The sequence below is a fragment of the Silurus meridionalis genome, chromosome 11, assembly GCF_014805685.1.
Source record: "Silurus meridionalis isolate SWU-2019-XX chromosome 11, ASM1480568v1, whole genome shotgun sequence".
In the NCBI taxonomy this organism is placed as follows: Eukaryota; Metazoa; Chordata; class Actinopteri; order Siluriformes; family Siluridae; genus Silurus; species Silurus meridionalis.
In genome coordinates, this window is record NC_060894.1 from 15540055 (window position 1) to 15561293 (window position 21239).

General features: G+C 37.8%; 3 protein-coding genes across 8 annotated transcripts in view; 1 reads left to right on the forward strand and 2 right to left on the reverse strand.

The window, feature by feature from the left end:
• The window catches only part of LOC124393030, a 39654-nt gene extending 33761 nt beyond the window's left edge, over nt 1-5893 (forward strand). For all 5 annotated transcript variants that reach the window (XM_046860326.1, XM_046860325.1, XM_046860327.1 and 2 more), the window contains 3 exons: nt 1174-1335; nt 4659-4818; nt 4966-5893. In XM_046860326.1, the coding sequence (XP_046716282.1) occupies nt 1174-1335; nt 4659-4818; nt 4966-5054 (411 nt within the window). In that variant the 3' untranslated portion in view covers nt 5055-5893. The remainder of the gene's footprint in view (nt 1-1173; nt 1336-4658; nt 4819-4965) is intronic.
• Nucleotides 5894-5942: 49 nt separating this feature from the next.
• riox2 (ribosomal oxygenase 2) lies at nt 5943-14201 on the reverse strand. Its single transcript, XM_046860330.1, has 10 exons — nt 13993-14201; nt 12537-12985; nt 12307-12426; nt 10596-10724; nt 10122-10225; nt 9925-10027; nt 7361-7529; nt 7085-7173; nt 6857-6994; nt 5943-6526 (listed from the first exon to the last, which is right to left on the reverse strand). The coding sequence occupies exons 1-10, from the start codon at nt 14057-14059 to the stop codon at nt 6374-6376; spliced, it is 1521 nt and encodes a 506-aa protein (XP_046716286.1). The 5' UTR covers nt 14060-14201; the 3' UTR covers nt 5943-6373.
• Nucleotides 14202-14771: 570 nt separating this feature from the next.
• On the reverse strand, nt 14772-20003 carry tiprl (TIP41, TOR signaling pathway regulator-like (S. cerevisiae)). 2 transcript variants are annotated; one of them, XM_046860332.1, is made up of 8 exons: nt 19849-20003; nt 19064-19189; nt 18244-18423; nt 18042-18138; nt 17809-17940; nt 17543-17638; nt 16586-16648; nt 14772-15393 (listed from the first exon to the last, which is right to left on the reverse strand). In XM_046860332.1, the coding sequence occupies exons 2-8, from the start codon at nt 19171-19173 to the stop codon at nt 15271-15273; spliced, it is 801 nt and encodes a 266-aa protein (XP_046716288.1). In that variant the 5' UTR covers nt 19174-19189; nt 19849-20003; the 3' UTR covers nt 14772-15270. The 2 variants fall into 2 exon arrangements, with proteins under 2 accessions (XP_046716288.1, XP_046716287.1); XM_046860331.1 differs by lacking the exon at nt 19849-20003 and adding an exon at nt 19622-19736.
• Nucleotides 20004-21239: the final 1236 nt, after the last annotated feature.

Sequence of the window (21239 nt, forward strand, 5' to 3'; positions counted from 1 at the left end):
TAAGTAAGGCTACACAGCTGTTTAATCCCAATGAGTCTTAATATTCATGCTCTTTCAATTCAATTAATTTTTATTTGTATAGCGCTTTTTAACATTGCCTCAAAGCAGCTTTACACAGATGATGCGGTTATAAAGAATGAATAAGAATGTTCTTTATAAGTGTAAGTGTATGCTCTTGCTTTCACCATTAACATAGCCATGAGTTCTGTTTTTTTTTTTTTTCTTCACCAAAAGTTTTGTGATCTCTAATCATGATCATTGAATTTTTTTTCCAACCACATTTCTTCCTCGAAGATGACGGGTTACCACTGTACTTCCAGGTTTTAATAATGTGTTGGACGGTTCTTAACTCAATTTTAGTAGTTTCAGCAATCTCCTTTTTTTTTTCATTTGACCATTCTAAACCAAAGGCATCTTTTCCATGACCACAGGATGTGTTCCTACATGGTTGTTAAAGAAATGAGAAGGTACTTACTGTCTCATTTAGGTTTAAATAACTTGCTTCCAGCTAAATCATATTAATTGCTGCAGTATTTATCCAGTGGATAAAATCTTACCGATCTGCTTAGTTAAATTCAGACTTTTATTTGCCAGGGAGTGTATATTGTAACAGAGAATTGCTCATGTTTTTTTACTAGTGCTGAAAATAGACTAAAAATTAAAATAAAGAGAAAACGAATTCTCTCTAGCATCTATATTCTTTCTTGTTTTCAGTTGTATTTTTCTGAAAAACGTAATTTATTCAGCGCAAAATCTCACCCACTCATTATCAGACTTTTGAGACTTTGTGTGCGTGTTTGTGTCTGTGCAGTGGTCTGTAGTGCCCTGATAAAGCCCACTCATTCCTAAAAAGATATGCATTTACATAAGTAGATAGTGCTGACAGCAAGGTCTGCGTGTGTGTTTATGTTTAGATACGGCCTGTGTGGGAGTGAAGATGTAGGATGAGCGCTTCAGGGATTTTCTTTCTTTAATTAGGTTGTTAAAACACCTATGTGTACATCGTATTACATTATCATCTGTTTAGTTCAGGCGAATGTTTGCTAAGGTTTCTATGTACAAATATGTTGTTCTTATTAAGTCTCACATCTAGTACATCTCTGTACTGTAGTTAAGAAGGTGGTGATTATACACTGCTATTTAACGTATAACTAAAGGTTCTTCTCTCCACAGCGACGGGTGTATGTACGGGTGCAGAATCGAGCTCTGGGGATGGCACTGACTTTAGAAAGTACCGGAGGACGCCCATGTCCAGCCCGAATCTCACTGCATCCTGCTGAACACTCACTACACACACAGCACTGGATGTACACACAGTCTCAGCTCAAGAGCAAGGTAAGCAGTGCTGAATATAGAGGAAGACTGGAAAATGTGCTTTTTTCCATTTGATCATTTGATCATAAAATTACATGCTATAGTGGGGTCCAGTAGTCTGTGAGCTTTAGAGAAAATGCTGCTATACTTTTCATTATTAAGTTACAGCTCTAATTTAAAAAAAAAAATATTAAGTGGTTGTCTAAATTATATACAATTATATATATATATATATATATATATATATATATATATATATATATATATATATATACACACACACACACACACACACACACACACACACACAGCGGATAAAATAAGTATTGAACACGTCACCATATTTCTCAGTAAATTTATTTCTTATGGTGCTATTGACAAATCTTTACCAGATGTTGGTAATAACCCATCCAATCCACACATGCAAAGAAATCAAACCATACATGTCCATAAATGAAGTTATGTGTAATAATGTGAAATGACACAGGGAAAAAGTATCGAACACGATGTATTTAATACTTCATACAAAAGCCTTTGATGATGGTAAGCTTCAAGACGAGTCCTGTATGGATGTGATTTTGGTGTGATTAAGGTGTGATTTCGGCCCATTCCTCCACACACTTCCGTAGGCCTCTTCTATGAACTCTGATCTTTAGCGCTTTCCATAGATTTTCAGTTGGATTCAAGTCAGGTGATTGGCTGGACCATTCTAGCAGCTTTATTTTCTCCCTCAGTAACCAACTGAGAGTTTCCTTGGCTGTGTTTGGGATCGTTGTCCTGCTGAAATGTCCACATTCGTTTCATCTTCATCTTCCTGGTCGATGGTATCAAGAATGTCTCTGTACATTTTTCTATTCATCCTTTCTTAAATTGTATGAAGTTGCCAGTACCATATGCTGAAAACCAGCCCCACACCATGATGTTCCCACCTCCAAACTTCACTGATGGTATTGTTTTTGGGGTGATGTGCAGTGTCATTTGTCCTCCAAACATGGTGTATTATAGCATCCAAAGAGCTTAATTTTGGTCTCATCTGACCAGACTATATTCTCGCAGTATTTCAGAGATTTGTCCAAATGTTGTGTAGAAAAACTTTAAACGAGCTCCAACATGCTTTTTCTTCAGAGGTGGAGTCTTGCGTAGTGAGCGTGCACACAGGCCATGGTGGTTGAATGCATGAATTATTTTCTTTGAAACAATTGTACCCACTAATTCCAGGTCTTTCTGAAGCCTTCCACAAGTGGTCCTTGCCTCTTGGATAACTCTTCTGAAATCTTGCGAGGATCAGCTTGTGTCCGGCGTATGGTGAAATGATGTTTTTTCCACTTCCAGATTATGGCCCCAATAGTGCTCACTGGAGCATTCAGAGGTTTTGAAATTCTTCTGTAACCAATGCCATCAGTATGTTTTGCAACATTAAGGTTGCGAAGAAAGCTCTTTGCTTTTACCCATCATAAAATGTTTCTTGTGTGACACCTTGGTAATGGGACACCTTTATACAGGCCCTCAGTTGGGATTGAACCAGCTGATATTAATTTGCTGAGAAAAATGGTGACGTGTTCAATACTTATTTTGTAAGTGTGTGTATGTGTGATGTGATATATACAGTGGTACCTTGACCTACGAGTGCATTAATGTACGAGTTTTCAAGGTACGAGCAGTCACTCGGTCGATTTTTTGCTTTGTTACGCGAGCAAAAAATTGAGGTACGAGCTCGAGACGCCGCTGCTAAATGCCGAAGCGAAGCCAGAAAGTGAAGACTGTGAAGAAAATTAGGATAAGCAAAGAAGAAAAAGTAAAAAATAAAGGTTTAGGGATACGTAGTGTACAGGAGTGATAGTAAAAAACGCGTTTTCCCTCCGCCTCCGCTTATCGCCTCTAACAATCCCCCGCCGTTTTCGTTAGCTCAAGTCGTCTCATCTCCAAGGTAAATAAACTGAATAAAACCTTATTATATATTTACATACTCTTTCTATTATGTTTTATAAAAAAATTGTTATTTAGAAATGTATTTTCCTAATTTAATAACATGAAACAAAAACGGGGTGGCATTTTGAGGGTTGGAACGAATTAATGCCATTTTAAGTATTTTTTTAATATGGAAAATTGATTTGATGTGCGAGCAAATTGAGATACGAGCTCGTCCACAGTACGAAATTAAACTTTTAGGTCAAGGTACCACTGTGTGTGTGTATATATATATATATATATATATATATATATATATATATATATCAGCCAAAAAAATATTTATGTAAACATTTGTTTTACTGATGCCCCACGTCTCAAATCAAACACCAAAATCCACCATAATGCATACATCCAGCAATAAAAAACGTCCGTGTGGAAACATAGCAATGGTTCTGTTGTATCCTGATGATTAAAATAATTTAAAAACACCACAATTATTTAAAATCATTTACAAGAATATTTTTGTTGAGTTTGATTTTACTAATAATAAACATACATTTGCATAAAGCATCAATATTTGTCCATGTCCATTAGAGTATTAAAAACTTGAACGGTATTGATTTTAATGTATATTTAGAACAGATAATGCAATTAATCACGAGTTAACTCATGACAATCATGCAATTGCAATTGACAGCCCTAATATATATATATATATATATATATATATATATATATATATATATATATATATATATATATATATATATATATATATATAAATATATAAAACAATATCATACTATATAAGTAAGTAGTAAGTATAGTAAATAAGACATGAAACAATTTTTATATATTTCAATACTCTGGTTAGTGTTTCTATCATATAGAATAGTGAAGTTTTCTTGTTTGTTTAATTTCTTGTAATTGCACAGTACTGCTCACTGGTAACACGTACTATTTATGTAATTATATGTATGTGCTAGTCCTCATCATCCATGCACAGATTCAGCTTTCCATAACAGACTTGGCTGATATTGCTTTTTTTTTGTTGTTTGTTTCTCAGTCTCAAGAACTTAAGTGCAACATGACTAAAAAAAGACTTCTAACTATAGAGCATTATGGAACTTTAAACTAATTGTAGTGTTGCACATGTCATCAAAACCTGAAGTTTAAATAAGCATAGATGTTATGAACTGGAGTCTGAGCTCTGCACAGTGAAATGTAATCTTGCTCAATGCACAGCTTAGTTTTCATTACACAGCATTGATTGACACATTGAATTATTAGTGACAGCATTACAGAGCACGACTGGTGCTACGTGTAGACCCTGACCATTTTGTAACTAGCATGGAGATGTTTTTGATGTAGACAAAGCACTTCTGCTCACTGTGGATATGGATGTCTGACAAATGCTTTAAATGCATGTACAGGTAGGAAAAGGCTGCATGTCTGTGATTGGTGGAAAGGCCTGTGTGGGTGCCAGAGTGGCTTTGTGGGAAGAGCATGGGCGACTGAATCAAAGGTGGAGTTTAAATGAAAATGGGACGATCTCCTCTCATTTGAACCCCAGCCTAGTCCTGGATCAGAGAGGTATTTTTTTATTATCTAAACATTATTTTGCATACAAAGCATTTAAGAACATTTTATTGTAAAGAAAATAAAAATGTTATTTCCATGCCACTTCACACATTGCATTTTGGAAGCCTAACTGAAGCCTATCAACTGTTGGTGTTTCAGGTGGAAGTGGAATAGACAAGGACCATCTGATCCTGAATGAGTTCAGTCCTGATAGAGCCACACAATTCTGGGACATAGAGGTGCTTTAGTGCTGAGGTCAGAAATCAAATTCCCTGAAACATGCTGGACAGTTTTATATGAAACTGCACTGCCTCCACACAGCTAAAAAGGAACTGGCTAAAAGAACCACTGTTCCTCAAAACCTTCTCCTAAGGAGCCTCATTCTGCATTTTGACCCAAACACACCAACTTGTTCAACCCATTGGGTGACGTTGAGGCAGTTTATGAGCAAAATCAATCATTTGATACAGATTTGATGGAGCAAATAAGGATAAATCTAAAACTGAAGGCTGTCTTTTATGTTAAGGCTTGGAACAAAACCAGAGGCTCAAACTGGACGAGGAGGAAAGCCTGTTTTATCAAGTTTTTCTCATTTTTAATACTCAACAACCAAAACCATCTGCATAATTCCGTGACTATTCAATGGCCGAGGAGGTAGAGGATAAAAGGGGCTGTTTGCAGTTCCTGTTTGAGGCAATATAAACAGTCTAATTTATGCTTGCTGATTTTTCCTTCTCCAAAGCACATTTGCACTACCAAGATCCTCACTTGAACAGGAGTGTTCCCTCTCGTAAGTTTAGTATGTTCCTTTTGCGCGAAACGATGTCCTCTTTCAACCATGAATGATGTCAAGCTCCCTTTACTCAGAAAAACACAGGCCAAGAGCAAGTGCTTACTTCTGTTAGCCAGGCTATGTACAGATAATTAATTAAAGCTGGTCAAAATCACTGGATTTATCACTGAACACTAAGTGTATGATATTCAGGAAGAGATGTATGTATTGAATGCCATGTGCAAAGGAAATAATATGTACAGTTAATAAGTGCATTGTTTTTAAATGTTATTAATATTAAAGATATATTACATTCTTGTGTTCTGGTTGAATGATATAAAGGATGACAGTGACACATGAAACATTTTCAGGTTCCACCCTTTTATCTGATGATTTCAGAATCTGAAATATAACAGGAGCAGAGAACAGGAGAAAGTGTGTGTGTTGAAGTTCCTACAATGGTACTGAGAGGATCCTTGCAACAAGTCAATCAGACCCGCTGCTTGCATCACTACACAATAGCCCAGTTTATAGCAGAAGAATAACCTCTACTGTTATACACAGTCATGTGTCCTTCTCTCATGTAACCATTACATCCATCTGCTGATATTCCAATTGGTAAAGCAGCTTAATCCTGTTTTGACAGTCCAGAGATGCAAAGCAGGTCCATGTTGCTTATAAACAAGACTATGAAGTGCCTATCCATTTCCCTCAACATGACTTCTGATTGCCTTTTTCTTTTTTTTACTGAAGAATTTCATTTTTACCCTCTATCAAATATCAGCTCTTTTCTAGTTAGCAGACCTGCAGTAATCCCTCTGTCCAGAGTCCAAGCACAAGGCCGAGTTTATCAGCATCCTGCTGCAGTGGCAGCTCAGCCACACGGGGGCGCTCTCCATTAAGGAGCTGCTGCAGAGCAGGGAGGTGCAAAATGGGGAACTCCAGACCCTGCAGCATAAATGAATAGAAAACAGAAGCATAAGCATGGGGAAACCTGTGTTAAACAAATAAAAATACCTCAACCTTAAAATTAAACTTATTATAGTCTAGATTTGTTTGCCAGAAAATTCTATTTAGTAAAATTTCCACTCACAAAAACCCAATCACTTAGAAAATGTTTCACATCTTAAAAATGTTTCTTCAACGGCTCTTTTTTTATACCAATATTACTAGTGTTATTTCATTATTACCTTTTGTGTATAGTTATACATGAATCACAATAACTTGGACCAACATAACTAACCTCCAGCTACATACAATTCAGCTGAATTATATCACCTTTAATGCAGTCTCATCCTCTTCGTCCTCCTCTTCATCATCTTCCTCATCAGAAGGATCCTTAGGCCCCATCATGTGTGTTTCCCTTTTGTTCTTCAGCGAGTGTAGCACGAATACTGCCAACTTCATAGCTTCGTCCTAAACATGCACGCGGAATGTTTTTTTTATTTTTTCCATGTAAAGTTGGACACAAATACTAGTAGGCTCAACCGAATCATGCAGACATACCGTGTTGTTTGGACTGGGCTCCAGGGTCAAAACGATGTGCTCTCTAAACCGCACACACACCGAATCCTCCAGCATTGGCAATTTTCCAGCTTGAAGGAAAAAATGGGAAAATAAAGCTTATCAGCAGGTGCACCACTCTGTTTTTACACATTTAAGGGTAAATGCACACATTCGGGTACAGTAACTGGTCCTTATATTTTTTTTGGCTTTGGAAGGTCAGAGGTAGCATTTATTATCTGGAAGTCAACTGGATATAATATACATTTCCACACACACCTGGAGCAAGGTCTTCCTCTTGCAGGTGGTATGGTGGCAGTCTGTTGCAGATGAAGTCTCTCTTCATCTCGGAGGAACGCAGATCATGTTCGTCCTGCTCCAGTCGCTCTGCTAGCTTCCTCAGAATCATACTCACCTGCTTCTTCACATCAGAGCCCATGTGTGCAGACTTAAAAAAAGGAAAAGATACGGTCAAAGTTAAAACAGACAGAAGCCATTCAGAAATCAAACATTTTCTAGAAAATACAAGTACATGTACAACCCCAATTCCAAATAAAGAACTGCTGATTGATGATCAGCTAATATCCTGTATCAGACATGAATGGGACAACAATCATCTTTACCAGCAACTGGACTTCTCAGTTCACACATGTATACAGACTGTTGGTAAATTGATAAAGAACGTTACACAGTTCTACAAAAGTGCCCTGTCGCAATTTTTTTTTCTCGATGCAGTGCAGCCATCCAATTCAAAATTACCTTTAAAATTGTACATTTCAAAATTTGTTTGTTTCTGTGTTCTATTGTTAATAGAAACATGGGTTTATACCCAATGCATTCTGTTTGTGTACATTTAGTTGTAGTTTTTCAGAATGCATATGAATATACAGATGCTGAAAGAAAATTCCCTGTTTGTTTAGTCATGATGCCCCTATCTTTATAGTCCAACTTTGTGTAATTTATAATGCAGCACATTGCATTATTGTGAGATACTGTATCACCCTCTACAGTAGCTCACAAAAGTGAGTAAACCAGTCACAGTTCAGCAACCATTTTATTACATGTTTTCAAGGGACAATACTATAGTGAAGGTAATGGAGTGGCCAAGTATGTCTCCAGACCTGAACCCTATTGAGCACCTGTGGGGCATTCTCGAGCGGAAGGTGGAGAAGCATCATGTGTCTGACATCCAGCAGCTATGTGGAGTGGAAGAGGATCCCAGCAACAACCTGTGCAGCTCTGGGGAATTCCATGCCCAGGAGGATTAAGGCAGTGCTACATAACAATGGTGCTCACACTAAATTTTAACACTTTGGACACAGTGACATGTTCACTTAGGGTGTACTCAATTTTGTTGCCAGCTATTTCGACAATAATGACTGTATATCGAGTTATTTTTCAGAGGACAGTAAATCTGTACTGCTACACAAGCTGTACACTGACTACTTTAAAATATATCCAAGTTTTATTTCTATAGTATTGTCCCTTGAGAGGATATACTAAGATGGTTGTTGAAATGTGAGGGGTGTACTCACTTTTGTGAGATACTGTACATAGCATTGTGTGAGCGTTTCTAACACAACCTTCTGTAGCCTGGTAGAGTGCAGAGTCCAAAGTTACAATTTCCAATAACAATAAATCCTGAAGTGTTTTATTCTTCTTATACCACAGCAATTTGCCAATCTTATTAAACAACCACTTTTCATCCTTTTAAAAGTCACATTACATGTTGAGAAATGTCCACAAGACAAGCTAGTTTCTGTTATCACCTATGATACTGTGGCTCTTAGTTGTTTTCTCACCAGCTGCTTTCTTTTAAAGTTGAGTACATAAGAAAATGCAGCATTTCAGGTCACTTAGAAATCAGAAAGCACACACTCCTCTGTCCTGAAGACTTTCAAGCAGTGCAAAGCAGATCAACCTTTTGCGAAACATTCACACTTTTAAGAACTTATCTAATAAATGTAAACACCTACTACACTTTTGTTGATTATTAGACTCTGATTGCTTAATGGAGCATGTTATACTGTCTGGTCTTGTGAATAATGTGATTCTACAGAAAACATAAAATTAGCACTTTAAATTGAGCCTGTGATTTGCTTTCTACCAGCACTGTCAGAGATCATGCTGATCTCCAAAAACCAATCAATAACATCTGACCTATCAGATTAAAGAATTCAGCATCACTGTAGTATAGGTACATTAGTCAGGAAAATTTCTTGACAAAATTAAAGTACAGTAATACCTCAGTTCTCATCTGTATTGTGCTCCGAAAGTCATGATGAATGTTGAAACTGACAAAAAAAATATTTTTTTCTGGTTTGTTTTTAAAGTACTGTCTGTATAAGGAATAAAGAAAATAAATAGTACAATGATGTTTTGAAGGGCATACAATCATGTAATCACATACTGTATAAAAAATATTTTACTTTACTTCAAAGTGGTTGTAAAGGTTTACACTTTTTTCACTAAATATCTTCTTGTGTCCCTTAGTAAAAAAACAAAACAAAAAAACTAATTGCTATTCTTTCCAGGCTTCTTGGTAGCATTTTTAACCACTTTAGAACACATGATTCGGTTTGAAAAACCCATAAGGGAATGCTTTGGAGGGCACTTATTGGTGTCCGTTTTGCCACGAGACTGAAACGCTCACGAGTTCCATCGCGAGATTCGGGTTTGAGTTCATTTTATCAGTCGTCATAACGTGACGAGTAACTGATTTGACTAGTCCCACAGTTGACAAGTACCGAGGTATTACTGTACTAATTAGTGTGGATTGACAGCATGTACAGAATTTTTTTATGTGGTCCTGCAAGAAGTAACAAGAAGAAAAATGCTCTTACAGTAAGGAGGTTTCTGGGTAAACCATGACGCAAGCTGAGGTCATTCTTCATAGAGTCAAACATAAACCCAGGAAAGACATCCAACACAAGGTCACCCCATGACCTTGGGAAAAAATGACAAAGATATAGTTTATACAGAAATATTACACTACCTTATGGACACAATTCATCACTTCAGGTGGTGTGAGCTCACATACATGATTTGATATGCGCTGAGAGTGAGGTGTGTAGAGTGCTCCACTCCTGCTGGTGTGTCTGCTTGGTGAATGGTTCCTCTGGGGAAGTACAGCAGATCACCTGCCTAAACACACACACACACACAGCAAAACCATAATGATGCACAATGGTAACATATGCAAGCAAGATTAAAAGCACTGCCCTGTGGGAAAAAACATCCAAACAGACTCACTTTAAATCACTAAAGGAAGGGAAATAGTTAACAATAAAGCGTACACAGATTTCTGTCCATCGGTGAAAGAATAACTGAAAAGGGATGACTAATATTCTGCCAAGGAAACTGAAGTGAAAACATTAGCTCAATCTTAGTAACGCTTTTCAGCACACATTTGCAGTTCACTACAGGATCAGCAGAGGGAAGCAGAGTAAACAGTTCAGCATCTACTTGATGGTTCTTGTGCACTGTGCTCAGGGTTGATCCTCTCTGTTGTTACCTTCAGTATGATGTCATGAGTGGGCTTTCCAATGCGCTCCTCAGGCTCTGTGCTGTACTCTCGGGCCAGTGGAACAGTCGGCTCGTACAGGCGCCAGTGCTTTTGACCTTCCAACTGCAGAATAAACACCTACAACAAGGGAAAAAGGCGCTCAGAAAAAAAAAAAAAAAAAAAAAACAGCTGTAGGTTTACCAGGGGACACCAACATGGTGCCGGCAGGCAACAGGTCACACACAAGGACCACGTGAGTCGCCTGCAGGCCTTTTCTAAAAAAATAGCTCACCATAGCATCATTTCCCAGCGAGCTGCATCTATCTGTTTCCTACCTTGTTAAATCATTGTTGTTAATTATTGTGAGAAATCATTAACATGATCAGTGTCTTCACATAGATGAATATTTATTTAAATATTGTTGTTTTAATAGTTGTAGTAGTTATATGTGTTACTCGTTGTATTCTTTGTTGGATAAATCTCGCAGGACCTCAAGTGGGAGTTGAGCATACAATTCAACATACAATTCAACTTAAAGTCAGTGAAGGTGCACCTGACTAGACCTTCATCATTGAGTCAACTCTTACCTACTCCATCACCATCAGGATGCTACTGCCACTGCTAAAGGCAAAGTCAGACTGCAGTTTGTCATTCGCTTTGCTGAGAAGCTGGTTGACTGCAATCTTCCACCTCTACAGGACCTCTACAGGACCATGAAGCAGGCAGCTAAGATTGTATTCACCCCCTTTTGGCAGGAGGCTGCGTTTTACCAGGACCAAAACCGCAGGCCGCAAAAAACAAAAATCCAACCGCAACCGACCTCATCAACAATACCAAGGACTCACCATCATCTCTTGTCTGCCTCCATAGACATTACATTCATGCAAATCCCACAGTCATTCCATATTACAATAACTTTACATTAACGCAATCAACAAAGACTGCTATATTGCTATCAACTGCTTCTTTTCCTTATTAGCCGTTAAGTCTAATTACATTTGTTTTATGGTGACATTTTATATTGCTACAATCCTTCATGCATTTATTTGCTAATTTTCATAGAAAATGAATGCAGGAGAAATTGTGAACATTTCAGTAAATATCAGTGTGAAGGCATCCATAGGAGGGGGCTTTTTTATTTTTACTTGCCACTTGTACATTACAGTACAGTGAAATCCCAGCATCATAGGAAGCTGGGTTCAAAGCGCAAAGTAAGCCAGGATACAGTGTCCCTGAAGCACAGAGGGTTAAAGGCCTTGCTCAAGGGTCCCGGGTAGCAGCTTGGTGATACTAAGGCTTGAACCAATGACCTTTCAATCAGTAACCCAAAGCCTTAACCACTGAGCTACCACTTCCACTACCATTAAGGAATACTGGCACATAATAGTACTCAAACATCTCCAGTGCGTATCGTGCGGAGTCCCGCCCACACTTCGGCTACTCAAACCACATCTCCGTTATGATAATGGAGAGAGACAAAACTAAAGAGATGGTTGTTGACTTCAAGAGAGCACAGAGCTGCCATTCACCACTGATCATTGATGGATTCTCTGTGGGATTGTCAAGAGTGGTGTTTCTCTAGTGGAGAACTTCACCTGGTCACTCTACCCCAGCTCAATCACCAAGAAAGCTCAGCAGTGCCTCTCCTTCATGAGAAGGCTGAGGAAAGACCATCTCCAATTACCCCACCCTGAAAAAAAGCCATGATTTTCAATGCTACCTCTACATCATCATAGTGAGGAGGCAGACCCTGAGAATCCTCAGGTGTGATGTAGACGTTGGATCCGACCAGCGACCCGAAAAAACACTCCAGTCGCTCCTGAATATGCCACAGCTCATCCTGTACACACACACACACACACACAGACAAAAAAAAAAGTCTGATTTTCACTTCATCGTCCATTTCACACAAACATTTCTGCTTTCATGTTGAAAATCTCCATCACTCACCTTAAACCTCTGTGGCTGGTGAAACTGAATAGTCACTTTCTTCTGAGTAAAATCCTTCCTCAGCTGGTTATATTTCACTCGCCCTTCATTATTCATCACCACCTTTTCACCATTTACGCAGCGTACTACGTTCAGATCTCTGGCGTACTCCAGGCCCTGGGCACACAGTTGCTTAAGATCTGACAGCTGAAAGAGGGACTGGTAATAAGCTACGAGTGCTGGGTCTGACCTCTGCAGCAGCAACGGTTTCTTCTCCCAGTACTCACGAAAGAACTCATCCGCAGTCGTGGGTGAGATCAGACTCTGGAAGAGGCTGGCTGGTGAATCGAAGCACAGTGGAGACTCAGAGCTCGTGGAGTCCATCTTTCTGTGTTTAGCAGGCACTTTCATGTCCTCCTGCTTCTTCTTCGCAGGACAGGTTACTGCTGATCTGCCTTTTTTAGGCATCTCTGTGGAGCACAAAATTAATGGCATTATCAGTTTCAACTTCAATTCAAACATGACTTTCAAATCAAACCATAAATGAGTCTGTGGAACTTGATCATATATTCCCAACCCTTAAAAGCAAACAGAGCAGGAGGTATTCCTGGAACAGGATTGAAAGGCTGTGCAGTAGATAATAAGCAGGTTTTTGTGCCATGATTAAGTACAACTGCTACTAAGGAACAAAATATGATGGAAAAACAAACGCATTGCATCGCTTTTAAACATGACATCAAATCCAAAACCATCACATTCTCTGTTCATTTGGTCTCCAAAGTGCCTCCTTCATTCTAACACATTTTAATGCTCTTAAGAGTTTGATGTACAACATAGACGTGGCTTTTTAGTTGCCGATACTTTCTCTACATGTGCACTATTCATCCAAGCCTCATTTCTGTTATTTAAACAGTCGACACAAATCCAAACAGTTACCTTCTGATAGCGACGTCAAAAAAAAAAAATCAATGAAACATGTAACTGCGTCCCACGTGAAAATGTCGTGTCACAACGCTAAGCCTCCGATTAGAAACACGTTTTCACTTAGGTTCCACTTTGTCCTAATATTACCGATAACTGTACTGTTCAATTCAGTGAGATTTTTTATTCTTTTTCCAGTCAGACAGGAGAAGAAAATATTACCAAAGCAAGAAAATTAATTAAAAAATCTACATATCTACATACAATTACATATATATCAATATATCAATATATCACTCACTGCACTGATCCATATGGTCTGTATTTGTGAGTGCAACTGACAAGAAAGTCATTTTAAATAGCTAAAACAAATGTCTATTTTAAATAATACATGTCTGCTCTACCAACTTTTTTAGTTAGGTATATATATATATATATATATATATATATATATATATATATATATATATATATATATATATACACATGCACTACATAGCCAAAAGTTTGTGAACACCAGACCATAACATTGATATGTGATTGTTGAACAACACACTTGCCAGATTCTTCCCTTCTTCCCGTTGTAAAAGCCTCCACCCTTCTAGGAAATCTTTTCTCTCCATTTTGGAGTGTTTCTGTGGAAAAGTGCGTTCATTCAGACACAAGAGTCAGAGGTTGTGAGATCAGGCCCTGAGTTGTTCCTCTCCTTTCTTGGCAAACCATGTCTTCATTAGAAATACTTGCACTGGTACAGTATCATGGTGGAACCTGTCTGAGGCTTTTAGTTTCAGTGAAGGGAAATATTAATGTTACAGCACATAGTTGGAACTTGTTATACAACATGGATTTAACCACATGGACACCTGCGTGAAAACACATCCATCCATCACGTGAACATACTCTTTGAATTCTAACGTTTTACATAACAGGACAAAAACCATCTGGTCCTCTGTGGGTCTTAAAATTACATAAATATGACCACACATACATGACACATTACACTGTATCATTATTTATTTGACAAAGTAAAAATGAAAAAGCTTTACTGCTTCTATAGGAATTTAATGGTTAAGTAGCAGCCATGTGCTGCAAATTAAATGCCTTCGATTACTTGATCAGCAAATGTGACCACCTCCATAAAAACAGAAAAAAAAAATTTCTGATCTGAACTTGTAACCCACTCAGACTTACAGGTGCTTTTTTGCAGCATGCCTCAATAATAGCAATATCTTTAAAAAATTTTATTATGGCAGTTATTGTTATTGGTTGTGTTGTAGTTGGTGAAGTGCTCAGGTTTAATTTGTGTCATTTCATCAATGGCATTGAATTAGTATGTTGATATCAAGAGTTATTTATTAAATCACAAACACACAAAAAAGGAACATTACAAACACAGTTTTAATAAATCGCTCTCCACTTCATATTTTTCCATCACTCATCTGACCAATGATGAACCACTTAATATGCATACATTTTTACTGAAAGGTTGTTTAAAAAATAAAAAAAAATAAATTCATTGCAATTTTCATCAATGTATGAGATTTTGTGTACATATTGTTTGAATAAAATGATCCAGAAACCGTAAATGAGGCAGACAGTAAAGTGTTTGATTCATTCACAAGTCTTTAAGGAGAGATAAGAGCTGATGCACCTGCATTCTAAGTAGGTGCAGCCCTGCATCTCGCTCCGTTTCTGGGTGCACAGGCATCAAACATCTCAATGTCTGAATGTTGATCTGGGATCAGCTGTCAGTGCACATATTAGCTGTATACAGTAATCGGCAACAGACTGATCCTAGCTCAGCACTCGGAGGTTTGACATGTGTAGCCTGGGATCACTGTGGAGACTCGATCGGTGGCTGTGGCTCCGGGAATTCAAGTTTCTCACACAGTGTAAGTGTCAGTGGTAAAAGCTGAACGATCTCATTAGGGTCTGTGAACAAGGCTGGAGGAACATGCTGCAAAGAGAAAAGAAAGTGGTATGAACAGAAATGACCACAGCAGAAGGCAAAATAAATAATCATGATTTTTGATCGTCAAATAATTAATACAATACTATATTCAGAGAAAGGTTTTTAAAGCAACGATATACCTGTAATAGCCACATTAACGGATTATATTTAAATGTTCATATCAAACATCTGAATGTGGAAATTGTGATTACTTTGACCCTGACGTTTGATGGTCTGAGTATTCGTTTTTCCGAATCTGACAAAAATGGAACCCATTTACCTCCTTGTTTGATGTGTTGTGCATTCTGAAATGCTTCTGCTCCGATCTTTGCAGTCGAACAGAGTGGTTTCCATAACCTTCTTGTCACCTCAAACTGGTCTGGCCATTCTCCATTGATCTCTACACATTTAAGTATTTCCAGATGCAGAACTGACACTCACTAGATGTTTTAGTATTCCATGCCAATCTGTGTAAAATCTAGAAACTGTAGCATGTGGAACTTTGAAGTCCTCAACCATGTCCTGTTCGAAGTCAATGAAATCACATTTTCCTCATTCTAACGTTCAGTGTGTACAATTGCGTATGAATAGCGGGACTGCGCACAAATTGGCAGGAGCTCCTATTAATGTCGTCAGTATTCTACATTTTTTTAAATGGAAGCACAATTGCTGCTTTTATGAATGCAAACTGGGACGAAGAAAAAGTTGGTGGGAATTTGAAAATATTTCACAATACATTACTACTGAAAGGCATTAAAGGCATTAAGGATTCTTAAAACAGGTTATGGTGTAAATATGATGCTTTCTAACAAGTTTAAAGTCAGTGAACAGCCTTTAGCATAGCTAAATTGGAGTTGCTTTCAGACAGTAAGTGTTGCTATGGTCTTTCAGGGGAACTTAATTTAATTTCAAAATGTAATTTTTTTTTACCACTTTGGAGCGAACAGGTTTTAAAATGCTCCAACTTCTTTATGCGGAATTCATAAATGAACAAAATGTTGGAGAGGGAGTTTTTATATAATTTCTTATGATAATTTCAACAACTATGGGTCAGATCTCTGCCTTTCCAGAAATCAGAGTAAATTCCTCTCCATCTAGTTAAACTGTGTATGTGAACGAGGTGAATGAAATACTCGTTTTTAGCAAGACAGAAACGTTTATTTAAATGCAAGATGGCTAATAGGGTAACGATTCTCACCTGAAGTGCTGAAACTTTGCTTTCTCGTGAGCTGAACTCCCGCAGGATGTAATTTTTCCCAGCCTGCAAGCAATTTATTTTTATTTTTCACTGTTACTACTGCTCAAGCTGCTTTATAACAAAAAAAATATGTATCCAACCATATTTTAAATAAAATAAATACTAATGCTGCATTCAACTTATTTGTAAAGTCATAGAAATAAGTTTTTATTTTTGAGCGCCAAATCCTAACCACTAGACCACCAGGGAAAAGTCATAGAAGTAAGAACCTCACCAAAAAAAACCACTGATATTGTAACTGTTATGAGCTGTTTACCCATTTTAAACAGTAACACACTGTAAGTAGTAAGTGTTCTACAAAAGACATACCTTTATTCACTACACAATGTGGAAATTTCTAATATGGAACAAGCGAATATGACTCTGAAATAATCTAAAGCAAATACTTAAATATATATCAAAACAATTTTGAAGGGAAAGGTATGATTTTTTCTTTTCCTATCCTTAAAGCTGTGAGGAGCCACGTTTATGAATTCAGGACTGAGATCATCCTGAGTTCCTGACTAGGAATTCTGAGCTGAGAGATTTTTTGGTGGTATTTTCAGTGTAAGAGGTCAAAAATTATGAGCAAAATTCATTTATAAGTGGCCTTTTAAGGGGATAGGGCCTGAGTCCAATTTCAGGGCTAGAAATAAAAAATGAATACAGTTATAAAATGTACATGTAAAACTGACCAGTAAACCAGTAGTGCAAATCCCAGTAATATAAAGATTAACATTACATATTCATACACAGTTATTCAGTGTTAAATATACCTTATTTTGTGCCACAGTGGGGACATTTTAAAATTAAAAAAAAAATCAGTCCTGCCATGCAATATGAATTAAACCAAAACAGATTTGAGTATTTTTCTGTTTTATCCAGAGAATGTTTTGGAGTAAAACTAGCTTAACCCACCTCATGATAGAGCCGTGTGTCGCTGACCCGAATCATAACTCCATCGACTCTCAAGAAGAAGCGCAGCAACACAAAGAAACTAGTGGGCATCACTCGCTGAAACACACAACAGAGCACCGAGATTGAATTTAAAAACCTACAAATGATAATCTTTCTCAGTGTCTCTCGTAATATTACTTTTTATAGATATGCAAACCAGTGAATATCACAATGAAAGAGTTTTTTGTGCTAATTAAATGCATAAAATCGAAAAATGAAACACTCACAATTTTCACACTAATCATAGATACGCCATGATCGTGAAGCTCATCCTCGAACAGCAGCACCTCATCAAAGAACATGATCTGCTCCCGAGCTTTCAGTTTCTCCAGGTCTATCCGCTCTGATGTAGAAGACACCTGAGTATCACACACACATCCTTTAGGGTGGGCAAATAAATATTGTTCAGATTTTAGGGGAAGAGAACATAATATTCAATCACTCTAATGTGCCAAATTACATTTAACTGCAGGTGTTCACCAAGCAATGTCCCTTTGTAATCTGTTGTGTAGGTCCAATCATAGCGCTTTACTACGTCCTTGTGCTCAGAATCGGCTCTGCAGTAAAACAGAATTCCAACACAAAGTTTAAAAACAAAGCTGTATACTGTATGATTTTTTTTTAAATGTTTTTTGTGTTTTATTTTTTGTTTTATTTTCCACCTGCTTTCCTGCCACTCCTGGGCACATGCCACTTGCACCGAATCTTGTAAATTGTTCACGCGCTTGAGAGCGTCGATAGCATTGAACTCGATGCCGAAACCGTCGGTGTGCTGAATCCGCAGCACGTTGTCTCCAAAAAGCATCTCTGGTAGAGACGGCATGTGCATTTCCTCCGCTAGCCTTTACAAGAATTTATCAGAAGCAAGATCAGCACAACAATCTACAGGTGGAGATGATGCTAATACACCAACCAGGAATAACATTATGACATTATAAATAGTGAAGAGAATAACACTGATTATCTCATCATCATGGCACCTGTTAGTGAGTGGGATATATTAAGCAGCAAGTGAACATTTTTCTCCTCAATGTTGATGTGTTAGAAGCAGGAAAAATGGGCAAGCATAATGATTTGAGTGAGTCTGACAAGGGCTAAATTGTGACGTCTAGACGACTGGCTCAGAGCACCCCAAAACTGCAGCTCTTCTGGGATGATCCCAGTCTGCAGTGGTCAGTATCTATCAAAAGTGCTCCGAAGAAGTAACAGTGGTGAACCGGCGACAGAATTGTGGGCGGCCGAGGCTCATTGATGCACGTGGGGGGTGAAGGCTGGTCCATGTGGTCCGATCGAACAGACGAGCTCCTGTAGCTCAAACTGCTGAAGAAGTTAAAGCTGTTTATGCTCCATGGGTCAGTACTGTTTTGGCAGCAAAATGGGGACCAACACAATATTAGGCAGGTGGTCATAATGTTATGCCTGATCAGTGTATCTCTATGAACTTGATCCATAACTGACATAGCTGACTGTCAAAATACTCACCGCTCAATATCTTTAGATTTCATAATGTGGGTTTTTGCTGATGTGACTTTCCATGGTCCGAATGTGAAATCTTGCTTGCTGCTTTTAAAGCCATGGGATATCATCGCCATATCTAAAGGTGTTTGGCTGACACAGGGAACAAAATCACTGAAAGTAAGGAGATCTTTTATGCCGCCATCAGTAAATTAAACTACAGGTTACCAACCCTGGTCCTGGAGAACCCTCTACCACAAATGTTGGTGCTTTCTCTGTTCTAACACACCCACTAACACAGCAAGCAGCTTGCTAGTAATCTGGTTTGTTAATTTAGGTGTAGTTTAGCACAGAAAAAGCACTAAAATGAGACACGCTAAGCCAAGGTCAGAACCTGTGCTCTGTAGTATTCAGCAAAACCAGTCTTTACATGCTGTACGTACAGGCAATATTTATACAATTTAGAAAACTAGTTCATTGCTAGCAATCTCACAGTGTGTCATATTCTCTGTAAAATTCATTCCATAAGTTAAATTAGATCAACTAAGGAGATCAACCTCGTCTGACGACCGATCATAAACAGACCTGATACTGAACTGACAGCACCTCATGCTACTGATTGTGCCCCAAAACACAGCGCTTAGCTGCTAGCATGAAGTGTTTTTCTAAATAGATACATATATATATATATAAAAGCCAGCGGCGCTTATTAAACGGCTCTGATTGGCGACTCAGAAACATATCGCTACAAATCACGTTAAGTCTTCCTTATATTCAACATGTAACGTGTACACAATATAACCAAAATCTACCTGCTGGGTCCATGTACATGAAGTTCGACAAGAAAATGTTTCCGATTTGAAACTCGAGTCAGAATTGAATAGTTCCGCTATTACATCTGTGGTTGCTCTTTTCTACAAGGGAAAAGAAATCGACCACTTTTATGTATACTGAAATAATTGAGCTTTTTTTTCTTTTTTTTTTAGCTTTTTGCTTTCTCTCTCTCTCTCTCTCTCTCTCTCTCTCTCTCTCTCTCTCTCTTTTAACTATAACTGTTTTAATAAAAAAATACCGAACCTAAGGAAACACTGGCTATGAAATTGAAAACGATTTTAAAAACCCTATATATGGACTTATAGTCATGTGAAAAGGAACATACACCATCTTAGCCTCTTTTAATTCTTTGGTTTTAGGTTATAGGTCTAAGTAAATACAATCTTGGATGAACAACACGATATATTAAACTGTGTTTTATGTGGAAAAACTACACCTTATGTTCCATTAGTTTAAGGAACCACCTTTAGTAACAATACATTTAAGTAATCATTTACTGAATGATTGTCAGTCTTACACTACTGTGGGGGTATTTTGACTATTTTTTACGATGCTGCTTCAGTTCATTGTGGTTTGTGGCTAATTGTACAATGGGTCAAATAAATACTTGATACACTGCAAATTTTTCAAGTTTTCCCACCTACAAAGAATAGTGAGATCTGTCATTTTCATTGTGCAATTTCTGCAATTACTCTCTAGTCCCCTATGGCTGAGTCCTTAACCTGGTGCATAGTTATACCAAAAACACTTTAAAAGCCTTTCAATGTATGTACTGATTATGGTTTATTGTGACAAATAAAATTTGAGCAGGAAAGAGTGTATGAGTATGTTGAGAGTTGGAGTCTGTGGTGGCCACATTTGTAGGCTGTGTGGGCTACACTGTACAGAATGAAACCGGAAACTCTACCAATAAGAACCATTGAAATAAACCTTTGAATTTTTTACCACAGAACTGCATTAAACACATTAAGGTTAGCCTTGCCTCCTTTTTCTTTTCTGTTTTTTTTTTTTTTTTTTACATTAGACTTATATCACAGATCCACTTCTCAGATCATTTTCAATATTGTAAACCACAGTCTATATTCTATACATTTATATGTCTTTCACTACAAAATCACATGTATAGTAAAAGGCTTTCAGCTCTCTTACTTTGCCTTAATACAACAAGATTGTGGGGCCTGATGTGAGCTGGAAGAAAAAGTGTTCCAGCTGGTAGAGGTGCGTATTTACTAAAGATGCTCCTGTCTATCATGTAATTAAAGGTGTACCATGTAATTACCTAATTAAAAAAAAAGAGTGCTGGGTCTTCTATTTGACTTACCTTTTTAAAGTCTTCTTCTTCTTTCGGCTTCTCCCATTAGGGGTCGCC

Coding starts and splice junctions, on each gene's coding strand:
- riox2 (XM_046860330.1), bottom strand. CDS start 14,059: ATGGAGAGAAAAGATTTCCTAGAAGGGTGGAGGCTTTTACAACGGGAA. Junction 6,995..7,084: donor AGCCCAGTCCAAACAACACG/GTATGTCTGCAT, acceptor GTGCATGTTTAG/GACGAAGCTATGAAGTTGGC. Junction 6,527..6,856: donor AGGATGAGACTGCATTAAAG/GTGATATAATTC, acceptor TTTATGCTGCAG/GGTCTGGAGTTCCCCATTTT.
- tiprl (XM_046860331.1), bottom strand. CDS start 19,647: ATGAGGTGCTGTCAGTTCAGTATCAG. Junction 18,139..18,243: donor CAGGAGTGGCAGGAAAGCAG/GTGGAAAATAAA, acceptor GTTTTACTGCAG/AGCCGATTCTGAGCACAAGG. Junction 15,394..16,585: donor GCAAAGTTTCAGCACTTCAG/GTGAGAATCGTT, acceptor TTCTCTTTGCAG/CATGTTCCTCCAGCCTTGTT.